At 51.8% G+C, this 20,203-nt stretch overlaps 1 protein-coding gene across 8 annotated transcripts in view; it reads right to left on the bottom strand.

Moving 5' to 3' along the window:
• Positions 1 to 20,203, bottom strand: part of ACSL6 (acyl-CoA synthetase long chain family member 6) — a 53,002-nt gene that overhangs the window by 19,848 nt on the left and 12,951 nt on the right. For 5 of the 8 annotated variants that reach the window (XM_004586383.3, XM_058677340.1, XM_058677337.1 and 2 more), the window contains 12 exons: positions 17,552 to 17,772; positions 13,463 to 13,577; positions 12,744 to 12,808; positions 12,364 to 12,465; positions 11,461 to 11,560; positions 10,793 to 10,971; positions 9,769 to 9,801; positions 8,590 to 8,641; positions 4,148 to 4,221; positions 2,517 to 2,594; positions 1,075 to 1,209; positions 596 to 730 (listed from right to left, as the gene is read on the bottom strand). In XM_004586383.3, the coding sequence (XP_004586440.1) occupies positions 596 to 730; positions 1,075 to 1,209; positions 2,517 to 2,594; positions 4,148 to 4,221; positions 8,590 to 8,641; positions 9,769 to 9,801; positions 10,793 to 10,971; positions 11,461 to 11,560; positions 12,364 to 12,465; positions 12,744 to 12,808; positions 13,463 to 13,577; positions 17,552 to 17,772 (1,289 nt within the window). Of the gene's footprint in view, positions 1 to 595; positions 731 to 1,074; positions 1,210 to 2,381; positions 2,460 to 2,516; positions 2,595 to 4,147; positions 4,222 to 8,589; positions 8,642 to 9,768; positions 9,802 to 10,792; positions 10,972 to 11,460; positions 11,561 to 12,363; positions 12,466 to 12,743; positions 12,809 to 13,462; positions 13,578 to 17,551; positions 17,773 to 20,203 lie in introns of all 8 variants that reach the window. The other 3 variants (XM_058677342.1, XM_058677336.1, XM_058677338.1) reach the window with 3 other exon arrangements.

Below are 20,203 nucleotides of genomic sequence, written 5' to 3'. Positions count from 1 at the left end.
TATAAATCAATACCATCCTTTATTTACTATGCGGCGCAGAGGACAAACGAATACTTGAAACACTTTGTTTCTGTAAGCTGAGCCAAGAGAGCTCAAATATTAATTTTCATAGCTAAAAATAGAGGAGCAAGAAGAAAAATGAGTAATGCTGGTAATTACAGATTCCTTGGGTCATGTAGAGCTTGAAGACTAGCAGAGACTCAGAAATGAGTAACTCATAACCAATCTGGTTTGGGAGAGGTTGAAGGGATAAGAAATTGGCATGGAAAAGAAGACTCATGGCCACCTGGCTAAAGCCCTGGTGCTACTGGGAAACCACCACTGCCAACGTCACAGGAGGGGCAAGTGGAACTTCAGGTCTCAGAAACATCTCCGCAGAGCACTGATCTGATTGCCTTGGTCAAATTCGCGAGATGCTTGGGGTGGTCAAGACCCTCCTTCCCAGGGGACCCTTCCTGCTAGCTGCTCTCGGCACATATAACACATGTTAAGAGACTACAGGTTGTTTCTGTAAGGGCTCAAACCTCTCCAGCTCTCCTGCAAGGTCACTCACTGGACACAGGTGTACTCCAGAATCACTTGCTCATTTTCCTACCTGGATCTTATTAAAAAAGAGGTCATCCCAGATGCTGTCATTCCTGATGATCCCGCTCCGGACTTCTGCCTGCTTGCGCTTGGCCGCAAACTCCAGGAGCCAGCGTTTTAAAGGTGTATTTGCCTGGCTGAAGATCTGCACAAGACAAGTCGGAAACATTGTCTGGGCCCCAAGGACCTCACCTCATTACACCCCCATGGCCAGAAATAAGGCCCAGATTGGCCAGCAAAGAAGCCATGCTCCACTGAGCCCCTGCATGGAGCCCCTGAATGTGTGACATGGAACCCAAAAGTAACAGTGCCAAAACCCAGGCATGCTCAGTGAGATGCAAGTTTCTGAGACAAAATCTCCCTAAACAGGAAGAAACAAAAGAACGGAGTGTGAGAGGCAGAGAATGTAAGAGTAAACTGGGTGGAGGCAGACAGTCTGCAAGCAGCTGTGCAGCCTCTCAGCCTGGCCAGAGGACTCACACAACTAACCTTGTCATACATCCGGTTCAGCAGCCGTGGGACTACAGGGAAGATGGTGGGACAAAGAGCCTTCATGTCATCTGAGAGGAGGCGGATGTCCCCTTGGAAGAAGCCAACACGCCCTCCGTGGCAGTAGACAACAGACTGGAAGGAGAGAACAGGGCAGGAGTCCATTAGGGTTATCACTCCCAGACACAGTCCAGAGCTACCTACAATTCTAGCCTATGCGGAAGGCAGGCTGACAGCCTGACTCAGTTCTGGCTGTTGCCATGAGACAAGGTGGCTATCCGAGTTGACCACAGCCCCCACCTTCCCTGGAAGTTCCATCCAGAAAGACGACAAAGGATCCAGAGTGGAGTCCTGAGCCCTTGGGAGATGCCACAGGGGCCATTTTCACTGGCACCTGCTCCCACTCACTCCCAGTTACTGGGCACGGGTCACCACGGAGACATAGTCTCAGAGATGTAATACACCCTCCCAATATGTCACTCCAGGTCTTAGAGAGTTCTGAGGCTTCCCCAATTTTGTACCCATGGGTACTAGACATGCTGTTATTCTTGCCTTGTGGTAGTGGTTAGTACTAGAGGCTCCTAACAGGACTAGGAGTACACAAATGGCCTTATATACACTCTGTCCTCTAGCACTCCCAGCAATCTAATAAGGGAGGCAACATTCCTCATCCCATTTTACAAGTGAGGAATGTGTCACTGAGGGAACTAAAAACTTTCTCAGGGCCACAAAATTAGTTCATGGTCATTGCTGGCACTCCACACTAGGTCTACAAAGCAGAAGCATGCTCCATTACACCACATTTCCTCTCAAGGCAAAAGAGAAATGCTTAAAGTCCCAATTGTTTACAGGCTGGTTCCCTGAGTGACACACACATGGAGATGTCCTCCCAGGTGTATATGGAGTCTTGCCCCACTGTGCCTGTACCCCAACACAAGGCTTGCTTCAGGCTCTTTCTAATGTGAGCCCCTGTGGACAGCCAAGGAGCCATGACAGTTTAACCCTTAACCTGATGCCTTGTTTTCTTTTCTGGGAGCAGTGAGTTATGAAAGGTATGGAACACAGGTGTTTTGGACATGAATACAAAACACTTCTGCAAAACTGCACTGCCATCAGCTAGGATCTCTCTTAGCTCCTGTATGTCTGTGGCTCAGACATGCTCCAAGAGGAAACAAGGAGACCCCTCTGTGTTACCTTTTGAGAACAGGACAGTTTAGACCTACTTCATGCCACCAGTGAGAAGTGACACCGAACGAGGGTTATGGGTTCTAGGCACACATTGTGCCTCTCTGATGCCAGGGCCTTACCTGCACCATTCGCTCAAACATGTGTGCTAAAGGCAAATAGGAAAAGTGCACATCCGCACAAGTGGGAGCCCACTGACTCTGTAAGAAAACACAGGGAGCCCAGGCAAGTCCCGGTCAGCCAGGTGGGCGGCTTACCTGGATTACTCTCTCAAACATGTGAGCCAGAGGCAGGAAGGAGATGAGCACATCGTCCTGTCTCGGAAAGATCACTTTCTGCAGGTGACGGGCATGGGAGACAGAAAGGAAAGAAACACTGACAGGAAGACAACAAGAGAGTCATAAAACAATAAAGAGAAAATGGTCCTGGATGGGCAAACAGGAACAGGGTAGAGGGGAACAGGGACAAAGTCAGAGACAGAGAGGTGAGAAAGGGTTGGGGAGAGATGACAAAGAGGAAAGGAGAGGAGAAAAGAGGAAAGGCAAGGCGAGGAGAGGAGAGGGACAGGGAGAGAGATGGCAAGGGAGAGGGAACAGGAGGCGGCAAAGGTACGGAAAGAAGAGACAGGGCAGCATAGGAAGCAGAGTGTTAGGTCGCAGCGCCAGTGGATCTAGGTTATCTGCAGAAGCAAAGAGTCACATGAAGCACCCGTAAACCAGCAGAGCGGGCTCCGCAGGGCATTTCTCGGGAGGGCCTGCACCTCCCTCGCAGTCATCATCGATGCCAGCCTGGCTCTCTCCTCTTCCTCCCCACCACCGCATGCTCCACTCCACACCCCACTTCTCTAGTCTCCCTAGGCCGCTGGGGCTTCTGAAGGCCTTGGCATCTCAGCACTTCCTCATCCTTCCTCCCGAGACAGAGGCTCAGAGAATCTTGTCTATGCCAGCTGTGGCTGGGAGTCCAAGCCCCAGACAGAGGACACAAGGCCAAGTACTAGCAAGACAGCTGAAGGTGGCCTCTCACGTCACTAGGACCTTAGTGTGGAAAGCTGAGAAGGAGCCTCCAGACTCATGCTCCACCAGCACAGGGGGGCAGGGGGCAGCCCATACATCAGGAACTCCTCTTGCTGCCTGGCAGGAGCCTGCACCTTTAGGTTTCTCTGTGACCCACCCTTTCAAAGAGGCCTCTCCTCTACTGGACTGGTTCTGGACCAGTATGGATGATCCCTGGGAGTCTGGCCCATGGCTCTTAACCCTGGCTCAGTCAATAGTGGCACACACTCCACAGGCCACAAGGCAGGAATGTGCGGGGAGCCTCTCCCCAGCAGACTTAAGACTCACTCTCCTGAGAAGGTTCGTTCATCCCCCTGAGGGGAAGCACAGGACATACTCACCATGTGTGGGAAAGGGCCTCCTTTCTTACCGGTTATAAAACACTAACATGCTTTTGTCAGCCCAAGAGATCAAGCTTTTTCTGATTTTAGATTACCTCTAAGGACAGCCTTATAAATTATCAGTTGCCGCTGTTTCTCAGACCCTAGTTGTCCCTTAAACACAAAATGCATGAATTAAACCCTGGTCTCTTGGAAAACATCAAGGAATGCTTTCTAAGTAAAGAGTACACAACAAAACCACAGGATAATAATGAAAAACAAAAAAGGTTACGTGCTTTTTTCCTATGGGGTCACGGCACTCTTAGACATCTATAGAACACCTTATCAGATAGGGGCCATTTCCGCGTTGCGGGTAACGGTAGGGCGGCTCTGATGAGAACAGAAACTCCTGTTTGTGAGTGACAGCCCAGACTACACTGGAACAAGCAATGGAAAAGTCCCTGAGGCTTGAGGCTCTCCCCAGGACACCTGCAATGGTCAGTTTGCTTTATTCACCTCAGTCACTTTCAGGAAGCCTGAGAAATCAGCCACCACGTTCCCATGGGTGAGCATCGCACCTTTTGGGTCCCCTGAGAAAAGAAAGCAAGAACATCAGTTAGCTGGGAGCTTAAGTCATTCCCTGAGAACACTGCAAGCCGGCAGGCCTAGGCAGAGTCCCGCGGAACCCCTGGTCTTCATCCCCATCACCTTCAGAGTTCTGGGCAGGTGGATGTGCTCGCCAGCTTCCCCCAAGAACACACACTCCTAGCCCCAGTCGCCTTGCACACAGTCAGTGCTCCATTGTTGAATTCACAACCTGATATGCAGACAATGACTTCCTATATTAGGCAAGGTCCCACGTTCAGGCCAGGCTGGAGACCCACAGGATGGGACAGCTCCTTCTTCCTGCTCATTGGCAAAGATGGGACACAGATGCATCCAGATGCCTTCCACTGCTCAACAGACCTGCTCCTCAGGCACTTCAGGAAGCCAGAGGATACTGGGATGAGTCAGAGGCTCTGAGGAAAAGGGACAGTGGCCTGGCCGGACAGACTGGAGAGGGAAGCCAGCAGGGGAACCATTCATGTTGGGGTGAACACTGCCTGATCCAGCTGCTGGGCAGATCTGCCAGAGTTCCAACCAAAGGCTTGCCACTCCTGGCAAAACCCTGGTCAGCCATTTCTCTTCTGTTGCTCACCTGAAAAATAGGAACAGTCCTCAACCCTGCTGGGGTGCTGTAGGGCCTAAGGACACAAACCATGTACAAAAGGTGTGGCAGGTGCCACCTCCCCGCCCCCATGTGAAATTAGCAGGTACAACAGCTGTGAAGCTGCAAACGCAAACTCCTTTGTGGCATCCTGGTGGCATGCCAAATTTACATAGCAAAGAAACCAATGTGCTAACTTTACAACACTCTTCCAGAGGAGCTAATGAAAGAGCTGAACAGAGACTAGCACAGTATTGTACTTAATGTCATTGAAATGTTCAGTTTAAATGATTGATTTTAAGCTATGTGAATTTGCCCCAGTGGCAGAGACAGAGAGAGAGAGAGAGAGAGAGAGAGAGAGAGAGAGAGAGAGACTGATTGTGAGAGTCTGAGAAGCATTTCTTTGGAAAGAGCTACATGGAATCGTGTAAGACATTAAAACACAGAAGAAACATCCTTTCTCCCAAGCCCAGCATAAAGTCCACATTAACTTAAGTTCCAGAGAGAACACCTGAGGAGTCCAAACATGCTCCCTGAAGCCGCAAGACATTTGCAAAGAATCTTTTTTGCAAAAACAAAACCAAAACCCACTTTGTCCTGGGGATGAATATGACAATTACAAAAGGGACATCAGGATGCACTCGGTTTGTGGGGAGAGTAGGAGCCCACCTGTCAAGTGGTGGGGAGGGGACAGCAAATGACCCAAGGAAGGGCACTGGCTGCATCAACAGAACACAGGCAAGTGTCATCCAACAAAAATTGGGTTTGAATGTTTGAAGTGAATGCTAGTGACAGATTCTGGGCGGAAACAGCAAAGGCCTGAGGGGATGAGGCTTCAGAGACCTGCTTGCTTCTCGGATCCACAAGCAGATCTCTCCGTGGCATAGCTTTGCAATGTGAGATCTGGGCTGCCCATAGGGAACAAAAACCTTCTAGAGAGACCTCTGTGTGACTGAGAAAGCAGGATCCAACCGCAGACCTTCCCCGGGTTCTCGGCAACCTCCCCAAGAGGCGCTACCCCCAACACGGGATCCCCATGTCCCAGCAGTGTGAAGCCTACGTACTGTCCATTTCCCACTGCCAACTTTTAAACTGATTCTCCTTGCATTTCATTTCCTCCCTGGCTCATGAAGTAACTTTTCCTTTCAGATCCTGCAAACAGCCCTTTGGCTTCAGTCAGTGTCCCTGAGGGGGCCTCCCGTGGCTGTTACGCACAAAGGCTTTTTGCTGGGTGTATGTCTGCCCTGCATGTGTGGGACTGGGGCTTGGCAACCATGCTGAGGACTCCTATGGCCACCTGCTTCTGCCTTTATCTAACAAAATGTGAGTTGTAACAGATACACAAGTTTTATGTTACAGGGAAGGAGCGCATCACCCAGTTACAGGCTTCCAAACCTCCTTTAGAATTGAGTCTAACTTTTACTGATCCTTTACTAGTAAGTTCTGCTTTCAATATCAGACTTGAGGGCCAGCACGGAAAGAAATCATAACTACGTTGCAGGACATCCACTAATGTGCTAGGCATTTTACTCATAGTATCTAAGTAATTTCTTGAAACAACTTGGCACAGCTGGTGTAAAAACAGTCTGTTTAGCATCCAAGGAAACTGAGGCATGGGCAAGGTGAAATAATTCTGAAGCTGCACATCAGATGCAGCCAAGATACAGCTTTGTGAGTGGGGGTTATACCCAAGGGTACCAAATCAACAGGTGATGGTGAGTGCTTGTTGCTGAGAACAAGGCAGTTGGGCAGTTACATGCTTCGGAAGTGAGTGCAGCTGGCTGGACTTCATATGCATCACTCAGAACAGAAAGCATGCCCCCATTCCAGGCCTCCCCTCCTGATGCCAATGCAGAAGAGCTACTGGGCCCCTTCCTTCCCAGTACAAACCCCTTCCCCACATACTCCCCCTCCCCCTCTCTCCTTTGCAGGAGGATTCAGTCTGTCGCTGACCCAGCACTTCTGCTCCCAGGTTTCCTCCCACCTGCGGGATTCCTCTCTGGAAGAGGCTGGGAGCCAAGGCGCTCAGCATATCATGGAAGTTGCTGTGGATTATGACATTGAGGATACATGTGGCCAATGTGCCAACAAGAACACAAGTGCAATAGGCACAGCACGGGCTTAGCCTAAAGCCACGGAAATCCAAATATGCTGCCAGGCACAGGCACATCAGGCCCAGTCACTGCCCGGCTCATCCCCAGCACCACTTTTCCTCTGGAGGAGACATCCTGAGACATAAGCTGCTTTCCAGGCGTCATACACTCCACTTGTATCACACAAAGCCTGACTCTACTCTTGGTCTGGGATCTTCATTCTGCAAAGAATGCTTAGACCTGCCCCCTCCACCAGTGTGAAATTCTTTTCCAGAAAAGGGCAGCATCCCCAGCCCAGTGACATGTCAGAAGCCTGAAAACACCACCGGAAGGCAAGGGATCAAAGCTCAAGGCTCCTGCAGTCACCTGCTCCCAAACTCTTAGTAACACTCAGCACCAAAAAGATTTTAGAATGCTCTACTGAAAAAAGTAACAAGGCACTGAAGGGTATGTTTGAACTACATATTGGCTCTGGGTATTAGCTCTTGTAGACAGTTGGGATTTCTTTTCTGATGGGGCTTAGCAGAATATAGTATCAATCTTTAAACCCACTTGAGGCAATGGAGAAAAAAGTTAAAGCCAATAAAGCCATGTCAATCACAACCCATGGACACAGATGACCTTGTTCATGGGGCTGGTCAATGGCTTGACAGATGTCTCTGAGGCTATCAAAGGTGTGGGGAGCCCCCTTCAATGTCCACAAGAGCCATCGTCAAGGCAGATGGGTCCTCAGTCTAAAAAAACCTGGGAGCATCTCCTCAGTCTCAGACAAGGCCAAGTGGTTGCCTGCCTGTCCTATCAGCTGAGATGGAGAGGTAGAAGGAGAAGAGATCTGGACTGGGAGTTACCAGAGAGAGCACAGGTTCTGGTGCCCCAGCCCCACCACCACCTCCTCCCAGAGCAGGGACGCTGGCCAGCTCACTCACCTCAGAGGGCAAGTGAGGATGAACAGGCACATTGAACTGTGCCGTGCTGTGCCATGGACTTTGGGAGCATCCTACCTCTCCTGGAAGTCTTCCTTGACTGTCCCTGTCCATGCAGATGCAAGTGTTCCTCTATTAGCACCATGGAAGAAGCACTCCATCTCCACTGGGTCCTCCCCTGCCAATCTTTCTCAGTCTTGCACTGCCTTCTCACCCACAACTCCATCTCGTTCTTGACAGTTTTTAACTAACCTCCTCACAGGTGAGGAATTGTGATGGCAGTGGTGGTAGTGAGTGTCTCACAGCAAGGGGTTGGAATAGGATTCACCCTAGGCTCTCAGCTGCCACCCCCTCCACTCTTTCTCCAGTCCCTGGCACGCAGTCACAGGCCAGGCTGGGAATGGGAAGTACCTGAGGTAAGAGCTGTTTCCCACAGAGAAGAGACCAAAGAAGGTAAGTCCTACCTGCAGCATATGCACCCAACTGTAAAGGTCTCTCCTGGCAGTCTCTGTACCTCCCGTCCCACTCTGTCCCTCTGCAACTGGCCACTCCTGTTGCTGCCTGATTCTGGTCACTGGCAGCAGCAGCAAGGGAGTCCCAGTGTCTGGAGGCACGCATCAGACAAGGCTCAGTCCATTTCACAGATAGGGTCCATGATACCACTGTGGTCAGCTGCCAGGCTGCCAGAGATGGGTGCGGGAGGCCCTGCCTGCCAACAAGGCTACCTTCACTTACCTGTTGTGCCACTTGTGAAACATACAATGGAGAGGTCATCAGGCCGCGGGGGCTGCAGGAGTGAGAAGAGGCATGTGTTAGGGAGAGCCAGGGCAGCCGGTCAGCGCAGAGCCTGAGACACCTGGGCCCTGCTGCCAGCCAGCCCTGCAAGTGCTGCAGGTGGGTATGGCTATGTGCCGAGCATGCACTCAGGAAAAGAAAAAAGAAACAGAGGCAACCAAACTGGGGTGTGGACAGTGACCTGTCCCATCACTCTTACACCTGGCCCTATGTCTTTTCTTCCTCAAACCTCAGCTAAATTCTCCTGGGAGGAAACAGGCAGCAGTGGCCACACTTACACCCCTGGCAAAGCCTTCATCCTGCTGACAATGTGCCTCAGTTCCCTCCTTCCTTCCTATTTTCTTCCACATATCTGAGGATGGACTTGGGAACACAACTTGGGACTACAGAACTGAGTTACACACTGTGTCACCAAAACTGCTTGGCACCCAGACCTGGGCCCAGCTCAAGGGCATACAGTCCCAGAGTCACCAGGCAGAGATCACCAGGTCTCTTTCACATAGAGGGATAGATCCCTTGAAGTGATGGTGTATGAACTGAGATGGGACCAATGTGGCAGCGTAGCACATTAATCCTCTACCTGTAGCGCCGACATCCTTTATGGCACTAGTTTAAGTCCTGGCAGTTTCACTTCTAATCCAGCTACCTAATGGCCTGGGAAAGCAGTGGATGATGGCTTAAGACCTTGGGCTCATGCACCCACATGGGAGACCCGGAAGAAACTCCTGGTTCCCAGCTTGGCACTGGCTCAGCTCTGGCCATTGCAACCCTTTGGACAGTGAACCAGCGGATGGAAGATCTCTCTCTCTCTGTAACTCTTTCAAGTAAATAAATAAATATTTTTTTAAAAAGAGAGAGATGGAAATGCAAGCAAGATTTCTCTAAATGAAGTGGGGAGGTCAACCTGGGGAGAGAAACTAGCTTGGGCACAGGTGCAGAGACACAAGAGATGGGCTACAGGAAGTCAGTGAGGGACAAGCACTTCTCCAAGGCTGGAGGCTGCAGCCTGGGAGCCGGGCAAGTACCAGACATGAAGGTCACACAGGAGAGGTTCCTGTGCAACAGGTTCCACCCGTCACCTTACCCAGGAAGGACCCGTGGGCAGACAGATGTGCTTACCACGGGAGCACGGTGATTCTCCTGGCCACAGTCCTGAAACGAGAAAACGCTTTTTTTAAAAAAGCTCAAAAGCTTTCAGAAGTCAGGTGAAAGACAGACCAGACGAACCCCAGCATAGTGGGCAGTGCTCCTGAATGAGGCCCAGAGCCCAGGATTCCCTGAAGATGCCATCTGTGTGGCCACCACTTAGTGCCCATTCCTGGTGGAGACCTCTCCTAGGTCTAGTTTGAGGCTCCTATGAGAGAAGGTTGTTGCGGAAGGAGTGGCCAGCTTGCAGGTCACATGCTCACCCACACCTCACAGACATAAGCATGAGTCCAAGGCAAGCCAAGGCATCGTGCATGTACCAAGAGGACAGACAGCACTCAGAGTTTGGGACGCACTGGAGAGGTTGCCCACAGGTGTGAGTACAAGCTGGGTGGTCTGGGCTAATGGGTATGGCTGCTGGAGGTGTACAAGCTCATAGATGGGGGAGCGGGAGGAGACGGAGAAGGTTCAGGGCTCTGCCACCAGTGTGCATGGAGGAGTTCAGGTGCTACTGAGCACGGCCTGAAGCCCTGGAGGCCAGAATATCCTTCACTGCCCCAGCAGACCACAAGCTGCCACTAACCTGATGCCTTGGGGAGGCCAGGCCCAGTAATATCAATCCTGCTGACATTGAAGGTCTGGATCACATTTGCAAGAATCCTCACCAAGATGCCTGGACTTTGTATCTACAGTTCTTGGCACAGAAAGGCTGATGCAGACAAAAGTGGGGAGGCTACGAGGAAGTACCAGTACCTTCTGGGCAGGCTGGCATCACAGTCTATCAGTGCCTGAGGCTATTAACTGTGCCACCTACAGGGTCAGTCTTGCAGAGGACATCCACTTCCAGTTCTTGCAAAAGCTTCCCTGCCTCTGCACTGGTCCACCCTGAGAGCCCAGAACCAACCCTCCAGGGCACACGAAGAGCAGAGAACCAGCAGCTCCAAGGCAGCAGCCAGCCAGCTGTCGGCCTAGCCAGCAGGCTGACGCTGGCCCTCACCTCCACAGCCTGCATGGACTTGAGCAGCACTCCGCACTTCTTCCCCCTCTCTTGCAGAGCTTCCTCAAATGGCTCCATGAGGATGATCAGCTTGAGCCCTGGAGTCTCCTTCTTCTCCACGTGCTCCAGCAGGAGGCCAGCCTTCCAGGCTTTGTCCACGATCACAGTGCTGATGTCAGCTGTACGGGTCACCAGACAGTCAGGTTGTGACCAGGACAGCAGTGTTATGCCTACATGTGCCACAGATTGTGTGTGAATGTGCAAGTTGGGCCATGGGGATGTGTGCCATACACACAGGACTGTGCTGTGAGTCCTGGGTAGAGGGCGAGGGACCATCCTGGAGCTGACTCCAGGCTCTCAGCTCAGTCCTACTTCTTCCCAGACTGGCTTGAGACAATCACACCCGTTAGCAACTGTCCCCAGCAGCTGAGAACCTCCAAGAGCACCAGCCTGGGTGCAGTTTGTGTTGGAGGCTCCTTCACAGACCAGCCCTGAGGAACAGCCTCCAGGTGAAACCCAACTGGGAAAAGCTGGGATGCAAGATGCCAACCTGGCAGCCCAACTGTGAGCCCCTACTGTTTTCTGAGAACAGAAACAAAGCACATCTTGGGTGAGAGATGGGGAGCACAGAGTGAGAGTCTGGGGCCGATAGTGGCAGAGAGGCTTACCTGTATTGATGATATAGCGGATAACTCCAGGCCCCAGGGTATCATAGAGCGGGACTACCACCATGGAATATGTATAGCAGGCCAGCTCTGCAATGATCCACTATGGAGACACAGGGCAGGAAAGGGGAGGTGATAAAAGGGCTGCACCATCCTTTGGCCCAGGTGACCAGGGTCCTGTCCTATGCCCTATGCCTGGGCTCTCTGCAGGTGCCAAGGAGTCCATGAGGCTGACTTTCTGCACCTGCTCACATGCAACCTTCTGTGCCAGGTTGCCTCAATTATTAAGTAACTCTTTGATTTCATATCCCAACAGTCCCATGTCCACTTCCAGGGTCTCCCTCTTGGATCAAGGCAGCTGTCTACAGAGCTGTGTGTGTTGGGGGTGGGTGTAGGGTCAATGGATCCTGGCTGGAGAGTCTGTTCCTGATGGGGAACAAAGCCACAGCAGGAAGCAAATGTGGCATGGTTCAAGGGTTTCCCTACAAACAGGGGGAGAAGAACTGTTCCCTACTACCCAAACCCTATTCCACAGATACCTGTAGTTAGTTAAGGGACGGGCCCTGTGCGGCAGCCTAGTAGCTAAAGTCCTCGCCTTGCATGTACTGGGATCACACACAATCTGTGTCCTGGCTCCTCCACTTCCCATCCACCTCCTTGCTTATGACCCGGGAAAGCAGTATAGGATGGCCCAAAGCCTTGGGACCCTGTACCCATGTGGGAGACCCGGAAGAAACTCCAGGCTCCTGGCTTCAGACAGGCTTAGCTCTGGCCATTGCGACCATTTGGAGAGTGAACCAGTGGATGGAAGATCTTTCTCTGTCTTTCCTTCTGTCTATAAATCGGATTTTCCAATAAAAATAAATGAATCTTAAAAAAAAAAAGTTAGTTAAGGGAGATGCTCACCTCCGGCCGATTTTGTGCAAAAACACCAATAAACTGATCTGTAGATGCTTTACAGTTGTGCTGGAGAAGTCCAGATCCTAGGAATTCAGCCCTGTCCGCCACCTGCACACACATGAGGGAGGTCCCGGGAAGACAAGGACCCTTCAGCAGGAGAGCCAAGAGCCTCAGCCAGGGCTTCTATAGGTCAGGGAGACTGCCTTGGTTGCCTGCCTGTAGATGCTCAAAGCTCCTACAGGCTGCAGCCAGAGGCTGGGAGACTGGCCAAGCATGCCAGGGGAATAAAAAGTGTCAAGACCTAGCAGGGTGCCCCCCAAGCTTCCCACTCCCTCGTGCCAAGACCCCATGAGTGGGCATGGTGGGGTCTTGCCTTTGTCACTCACCTCCTGGTAGGACAGCCACTGATATGGCTGATTGGGCTTCCTGAAGCCCAGACAGGGCCCGTTCCCTGCAGAGACAAACAAGGAAGAGGGTTTGAAGGGTGGGCCACCTGTACTACCCATCAGACACCTGGAAGAACAGTCCATCTATGGGGTCCCATTGGCCAGAGCATTCCTCTCACTTCCCACCCCCCAGCCAGCTGGCTTTCTAATCTGCTAACACCAAAGAGGGCTGGAAGTACACAAGCCTGGCACCTCCCAGAGACCAGGGAAGCCTGGTAATGGAATCAATGCAGAGCCCAAGCACTCCATGATTTGGCTGATGGTCCCTACTATAGGCCCAAAAGCACACAGAAAATTGGAAAATTGGAGGGCCACAGGGAGGAGGTGGCAGGTTCGCCCTCCAACTCCATCCCCATGCCTCCCATCCTGGTGGCACCTAGGTATTGCAGAGGCTCAAAGCCATCAAACCTGGCACAGCGGCTGCTAGTGGGGCATCTAGATTATGGACTAAGAGATGGTCTGTGGTGATGCAGCCTGGGGAGCTCAAGCAAAGCTGAATCTATGACCCAGTAAGGTGGTTGCTCCTCTGACTGGTGGGCAAGGAGTGGCTTCTCCTTCAGGAACCTGGGCACTGCTCACCTGCTACATCACCCGGCCTAGGCTTGCTTACCCAGCCTTGCACTCACCCATCCCCTCCACCCCTGCCAAGCCCTTCTCACCTGAGATACTGAGCCCTCGGCGGAACACCTGGTACATGGTCCGGGCATCATCGTAATAGTGGGTAAGCAGCTCAGGGCCACCACTGATCACAGACCTTCGAGCCCCACCAGTGTCCTACAAGTCAAGCACAGGCAAGAGAAGCTCACTGGGGCTGCGAGACGGGCCAGGAGAGAGGCCTGGTGAGTTCAAGGTTGAACACAGCTTCACTACACACTGGATCCACACTGCTAAGGACTGGAGGTGCTCGGGTACTCTCACACACATGATCTTTGCATGCCTACACAGTACATACTGGATCTAAACATCCACACTGAAGAGCTGGCTTATGCACACAACCCAGGACACCAGTGGCTCATGCAGACACTTGACACTCAATAGCACTTACGCACCAGGTCAGCATTCATGAACTATCTGGAGCGTTCATCTACTGTCCACACATATCCACGTGATGGAGAGGTGAGTGCTGGCCGACAGTCTGGCCATCCCCTTCCATCAGTTGCTTCTACACCCTTAAGTGAGAAACTATTTGGGTACAGACTTTAGCTAAGAACGCTGCTGTCCACTACTCACATTAACAGGACGAACTAGGTGGACTATGCTGAAGCTCCTTGCCCGCAGACAGAGGCCTAGGAGGCTAGAAAGAGCACAGGCTGAAGCCTCCAAGTCTGCTGGGGTTGGGGAGAGGGCAGGGAGCTCCTGGGCCCTCAGTCATGCAGATCCAGAGCAGGAAGACAGCCAGCACTGCTGTGCAGGCAGCAGAGAAAGGAACAAAGCTTCTCCCTCCTCCCTTCCCTCCCATCCTACCACCCTCCCCAGGCTCTGCTGGCTTAGAACTCTAGTGTCACAGTGCCACCTCTTCTCTGAGCCTTATTTGGGTTGCCCTGGGATGGCCCAAAGCCTGTCACTTCTTCTTGGAACATCATGAAGAAGAATGGTTGGAAGGACCACTATGTTAACACCCACAGGTGGCTCACAAGGGCTTCAGAAAGGAATTCCAGCAAACACTGGGGGATCAGGAAGACTGGTGTGGGCAGCTGGGGATACGTGAAGTCAGTTCTGGTTAGCAGTAGGGCAGAGGCAGGAGGCAGCAAGAGGAGTGTGAGCCAGGGACAGAGGAGGCCCAGGCTACTGCGTATGCCAGGAACTCCAGGTTGACTGCCAACCTAGGGTTTTTAGATGGTTTGTTTATTTATTTGTCTGAAAGGCAGAGTAAGAGAGAGGCAGAGACAAATGGCTACTATAACTGGGTCTAGGGTAGTTCAAAGCCAGGAGCCAGGAACTCCACCCTAAGGACCCAAGTACTTAGGCCACCATCTGCATCTTTCCCAGGTGTATTAATAAGGAGCTAGATTGGAAGCAGAGTGGCTCGGACTTCAACCGGTACACCCATACGGAATGCTGGCATCAGAAGCAGCGGGTTAACCCACTGCATTACAATGTTGGCCACCTGAGATGAATTATAAAACAAGCCAGGGAGTTTGTCTGACAGAATGAGAAGCAGGGAACAGAGTGGACAGTGACAAATACAACACGCATGTGGCAGAAAGCACCAGTGCATTTGGGGAACTGCAGCCAATGCATAGAGCTTTCGATGACCCTGGAGAGTGGGAGAGGAAACTGGAGAGGCTCCAGCCCAAGACAAGGTGTCTGCACTTTGGGCAGGGGGGAGGCAGGGAAGGGATGCAAGCAGGGGAAGTAAGGTGACTGCAATTCTGTTTACCAACACAGAGCACACAGAGCAGATCTGGTCCCCTCTTGCCTCTCTTACTGCCCCTCTTATAGCTCTTGGCCACAGTCTCTCTGACCTTCTCCACTGCCAAGGTGAGGCCAAGGAGGGCTCAGGCTTCCCAGAAAGGGAGGTCTTGGCTTTAACTATACCTTGGTCTCTCAACCAAGGGACTCACTCAATGCGGCCTCCTTACCCTGAGCCACAGCCATGCTCTTGCCATCCTAACCCCGTTGAGGCCACTGTCACCTCCAATACCCACAACTTTCTCCTCATACCAGCATGAACTATGCAGATCTCTGTCCAACTTAAACCCAAAATAAATCCATGCTGGCCATTCCAGTAAGGTCTTGTTCTTGTTTATCAGTCCAGGTGAGTTCCCACCAAAAGCTTGTATATGGAGCAGCCACTGTGGCACAGCACACTAAGTCTCTACCTGCAATGCAGTTTGAGTCCTGGCTGCTCCATCTTCAATCCAACTCCCGCTAATGTGCATTGGAAAGCAGAAGATGACTCAAGTGTTTGGGCCCCTGTGTCCACATGGGAGACCCAGAAGAAGCTCCAGTCTCCTGTCTTAAGCCATTGTGCCCATTTGGGGAGTGAACTAGTGGATGCAAGATTCTTTTTCTGTGTCTCTTCCTCCTCTCGAACTCTGCCTTTCAAATAGACTTTTTAAAAGTATATACATATACATATATATTTAAAAGCTTATATGCACATACACACACAAACAACAGCTACAACCACAACCAGTCCCCTACCCCGCCCCATTCCGCTATTCTTAGCAATTTCTTTACATCATTCCCTCAAATCCTTGTCCCACTTGGGGAGAGCTGCTTTCATTACCCACTTGACAGCCCAGGACATTGAGGTTCACACAGGTGAGGAAGTGCTGAGGGACCCAGAGCTCAACAGACATACCACCTGTCTTCCAGGCCAGCACTGCCAGCCACCAAAGGCCATTCTCATGACCGCTCTGCCTGCCCCTTTCCACCCACATGCTGTATCAGGCACCTGTGCTTTTATACACCTCATTCTTGAGGCTAGAAAACCACCCTTCAGATCCCAGCCCTTATCTTGGCTTGGACCTTCTTCAGACCAGACACTCCCATGCTTGTCTCTGCACTGTCCAGAGCTAACAAGGAAGTCAGTGACAGAGAGGGCAGCACATCATTCAAGAGACAGGATTTCCATATAGTTGCGTAGGACAGAACCCTCAAAAGGGGCTGGCTGCCACCACCGAGGCAGATCGGGAGCTTTATAGTACACACCCCGTTGTTTCTTTTGTGCTGTGTCAAGATGTGAAGAAAGCAGCTTCAAAAGTTCATTGAAATAAAATTAAAAAAAAAAAAAGCAAAAGAAAAAAGAAGAAGAAAACCCACACTGAAAACCAGGCACAGGGCCTGGTGTAGTAGCTTGGTGGCTAGGGTCCTCGTCTTGCATGCACTTGGATCCCCTAAGGGCGCTGGTTGGTGTCCTGGTAGCCCTGCTTCCCATTCAGCTCCCTGATTATAGCCTAGGAAGGCAGTCAAGGACAGCCCAAGGCCTTGGGACCCTGCATCCACATGGGAGACCTGGAAGAGGCTCCTGGCTCTGGATTGGCTCAGCTCCGGCCACTGTGGCCACTTGGGAAGTGAATTAGCGGATAGAAGATCTGCCTCTCCTCCTTTCTGTATATCTGACTTTCCAATAAAACTAAATAAATCTTAAAGGAAAAAAAAAATGAAATATAGGCACAATGGTCTCATAATACACATTTTTCCATGAGCTTTTTGAAGATGCATTATGTTATCCACTGAAAATGAACACAGTTGAAGTTTATGGGGAAAAAAAAAAAGCCCAAATTTTTAAAAGGCAAAACAAATTCCACAAGCTTAATAAAATACCAAACTCTACCAGTCCATTTAGGCTAAGCCAGGGCTACCTGCTGGGTCAGGAGACCTGTCGCCCCACAGCAGCTCCTTCTGTAAGCCCAGGTGCTGTGGCACAGAAGAACCCAGGGGGGCACCTCAGTTCTGGGTCCCAGCACCAACCAGGACGAGGCATGAGGAGAGCCTGGGATGGAATTTTCTTGGCAGCCCTTTGAGGCCCAGTTTAGGTTTGCCCCTGAGATATCAGGGAACCAATCCCCTCCCCAGAAGCCTCAGGGCGAAACCAAAGTCAGGCTCTGCCCACTGGCAGGCCCTGGGAAGGAAGTAGGACACCCTGACCCAGGCAGTCACAGACTTACTGGATGACTGCCAGGGGAAATCGGGATTCTCTGGGTCTTCTGGGGTCAAAACAAGCCTCCCCCTGGACTTGCACCTTCAAAACACCAGTCCATTGCCCATGACATCCCCCAGCCGGAGGCTTCCCTGCTCACCTCCACTTCTTCTGACTGCTTTAGGAGGTCGCACGGTGGTTGCACGGACTTTGGCCGGTGAGTGAACCAGTAGGCGAGGATCGCAGCCAGCGCACCCACACTCACCAGGGTGGTGGCTGAGAGGCTGCGGAAAAACTGGCCCAAGTCACCCAGCTCAGGCAGCCGCAGCATCCTCAGGATCTCCTGCGTCTGCATCTTCTCCAGAAGTGAAAGGACAAACTCTGCAGGAGACAAGAGGCAGATGAGGGAAGAGATCTGGCAGGTGGGTGGGCTGGGGGTGCTGCCGGACCACAAGAGGCTCTGGTCCAACAGCCTGGCAGGAAGGCCCTGGGCTGGTGGGTGTGCCAGTCTCCCAGGAACAGAACAGCACTCCCCAGAAGCAGGCCCCTTGCACTGTCCACATACACCTTCCTCACAGACCTGAGGCCCAGGCAATTGTGGCAGTAGCTTCCCTTCTTGGGAAGTAAGGAGAAACGTGAAAGTGGCCACTCTGCAGCCATGGGTAGGTGCCACTGACCCCTGAGGGTGGAGAGATTTGCACTGAGACACTGTTGCAGGAGAGGCGCAGACAGAGAGGGAAAAGTTCTGTATTTCACAACCCTCTTCCTTCAAGTTGAACATGCCCCATGCCCTGGACCTCCACTTTCCCATCTTTAAAATAGGTGTAGCACCACATAAGTAAGAAGGCTCCTCACACGGCGTCTGGTATAGTCACAGGACCAAAGACTTGGCTAATGGATGTACTTATCAGATTACAATGGGCCAGAAGCAGGCCTGGCCAGGCTGATCTGAGCACTAGAGGGGCATTTAGCCAGGCCCCTTGGCTCCCACAGGAATTCCTGCTCTTCCGAGGGACCTGCAGGCTGTCTGAGCCTGGGATTAACTCACCAGCCATCCCCAACAGACTCTGAGTATCCCCAGAGCAGCAAGGACCAGGAGCTTCCAGATAAGCAGAACCTTCTCAATAACCCCAGGCCACAAACCAGTCCCTCCAGCTTCTACGAGCTAGGTCAGTAGTGAGGCCTCCCCACAGAGACTGCCCATTAATGGCACATCAGCTGAAGCAGGTGTCTGCAGTACCAAAGCAGATATCCAGTTATGGATGGTGGTATATTCACCAAGGAAAGACTCCTGGGGGAGACTCAGGGTAGGTAGACAGGTGGCTTGGGACACATATTCCCCCAAGCTACAGATGAGAAGACTAAGTCACAACTCAGCCTGTCAAAAATGACTCAGCATCAGGTACAAACACCACACATACTTCCCAGCGCTCCATGGGTTCTTAGGTAAATTCATTGCACAGGTGCAGAAGCCAGGACCCACAAGTCCCAGCTAGACCCTGAAAGACACAGATATCTGTTCCCTGAGTTTCTCCAGAGGCAGTCATGGAAAGATACCTCCCCACCCGGTCTTTGGTCCTGGGCAGCGCTCACAGATCCTGTACTGCAGCCGCGAGCAGGTTTTATGTGACATTTGTGCAGTGCTGGAGCTTCCCAGAGCACAACCTAGGATGGTCAAGGCACAACACACCTTTTCACCCATCTACCTTATAGGGTGTCTCAATGTGGTCCCTGCCCTCACCTAGCTCAGTGCGGGACCACAGTGGGGGCGGGGAGCGGTGGTCCAGACCAGAGCAGAGGCCTGACATCTATGGAGAGTGATAGGAGGTTGCAGGCAGGAGGTGATGTTGATGCTGAGACTGAAGGAAAAAGAGGAAAGGGGTTCTGGGTGGAGTGAGGGTAACACAAACGCTGAATGTAAAGCATATGGAAGAGGTCCAGCACGAAGGCTCAGTGGCTAAATCCTTGCCTTGCACATACCAAGATCCCATATGGGCACCAGGTCAAGTCCCAGTGGCTCCAATTCCCATCTGGCTCCCTGTGTTTGGCCTGGGACAGCAGTACAAGTAGGCCCAGAGCCTTGGGACCTTTTACCCATGTGGGAAACCAGAAGAAGCTCCTGGCTCTTGGCTTTGGATCGGCTCAGTATCAACCATTTCAGCCACTTAGGGAGTAAACAAGTGGATAGAAGATCTTTCTCTCTGTATCTCCTTTTCTCTGTAAATCTGACTTTCCAATTACAAAAAAAAAAAAAAAGATAGTGTACGAGCACTTTTGGAATTGAAGATTCGACTCACAAAGTGAAGTCCCGAGCCCATGAGCTATTGTACAAAGGTCTGGGCCCTGAGTTTGGGGCTGGTCTCCTGGGTCTGCTGTGCTTTAGGAAGTTACCATGTGACCACGGGTCTTCCCTGGAGGGAAAAACAGTACCTGTCTCAGCTCCCCAGATTCCTAACACCGAGGAAGCACCTGCCTGCACACGGCACAACTTGATGCTAACAATAGCCCCTTGATGCGTGAGCTCCACTGAGGCATTCACCTCCTCAGAAGGCAAGGAGGGTAGTCACACTCAACCCCCAACCACCCCACTGTGCCTATCAGTCCCACAATGCATCATCTCCTTTGCACTGGTGCTGAGTGCACAGAAAACCAGCTCCAGCCTGCTCCAAAGCCCAGGCTGGGTTATGGAGTGGGAAAGTACAGAGGTTCCCAGAGCCTGCAGGGGATCATCCAGCCAGGCTGGCTACCTGCTGTGTGTGCTGCACACAGGGTGGGAGGCAAGATTTCATCATGCTCACCTCCTGCCTAGGGC

The sequence above is a fragment of the Ochotona princeps genome, chromosome 19 (genome assembly GCF_030435755.1).
Source record: "Ochotona princeps isolate mOchPri1 chromosome 19, mOchPri1.hap1, whole genome shotgun sequence".
NCBI classification, from domain to species: Eukaryota; Metazoa; Chordata; class Mammalia; order Lagomorpha; family Ochotonidae; genus Ochotona; species Ochotona princeps.
The sequence above is the reverse complement of the archived record's forward strand: the minus strand, read 5'-3'. Positions and strand labels throughout refer to the sequence as shown.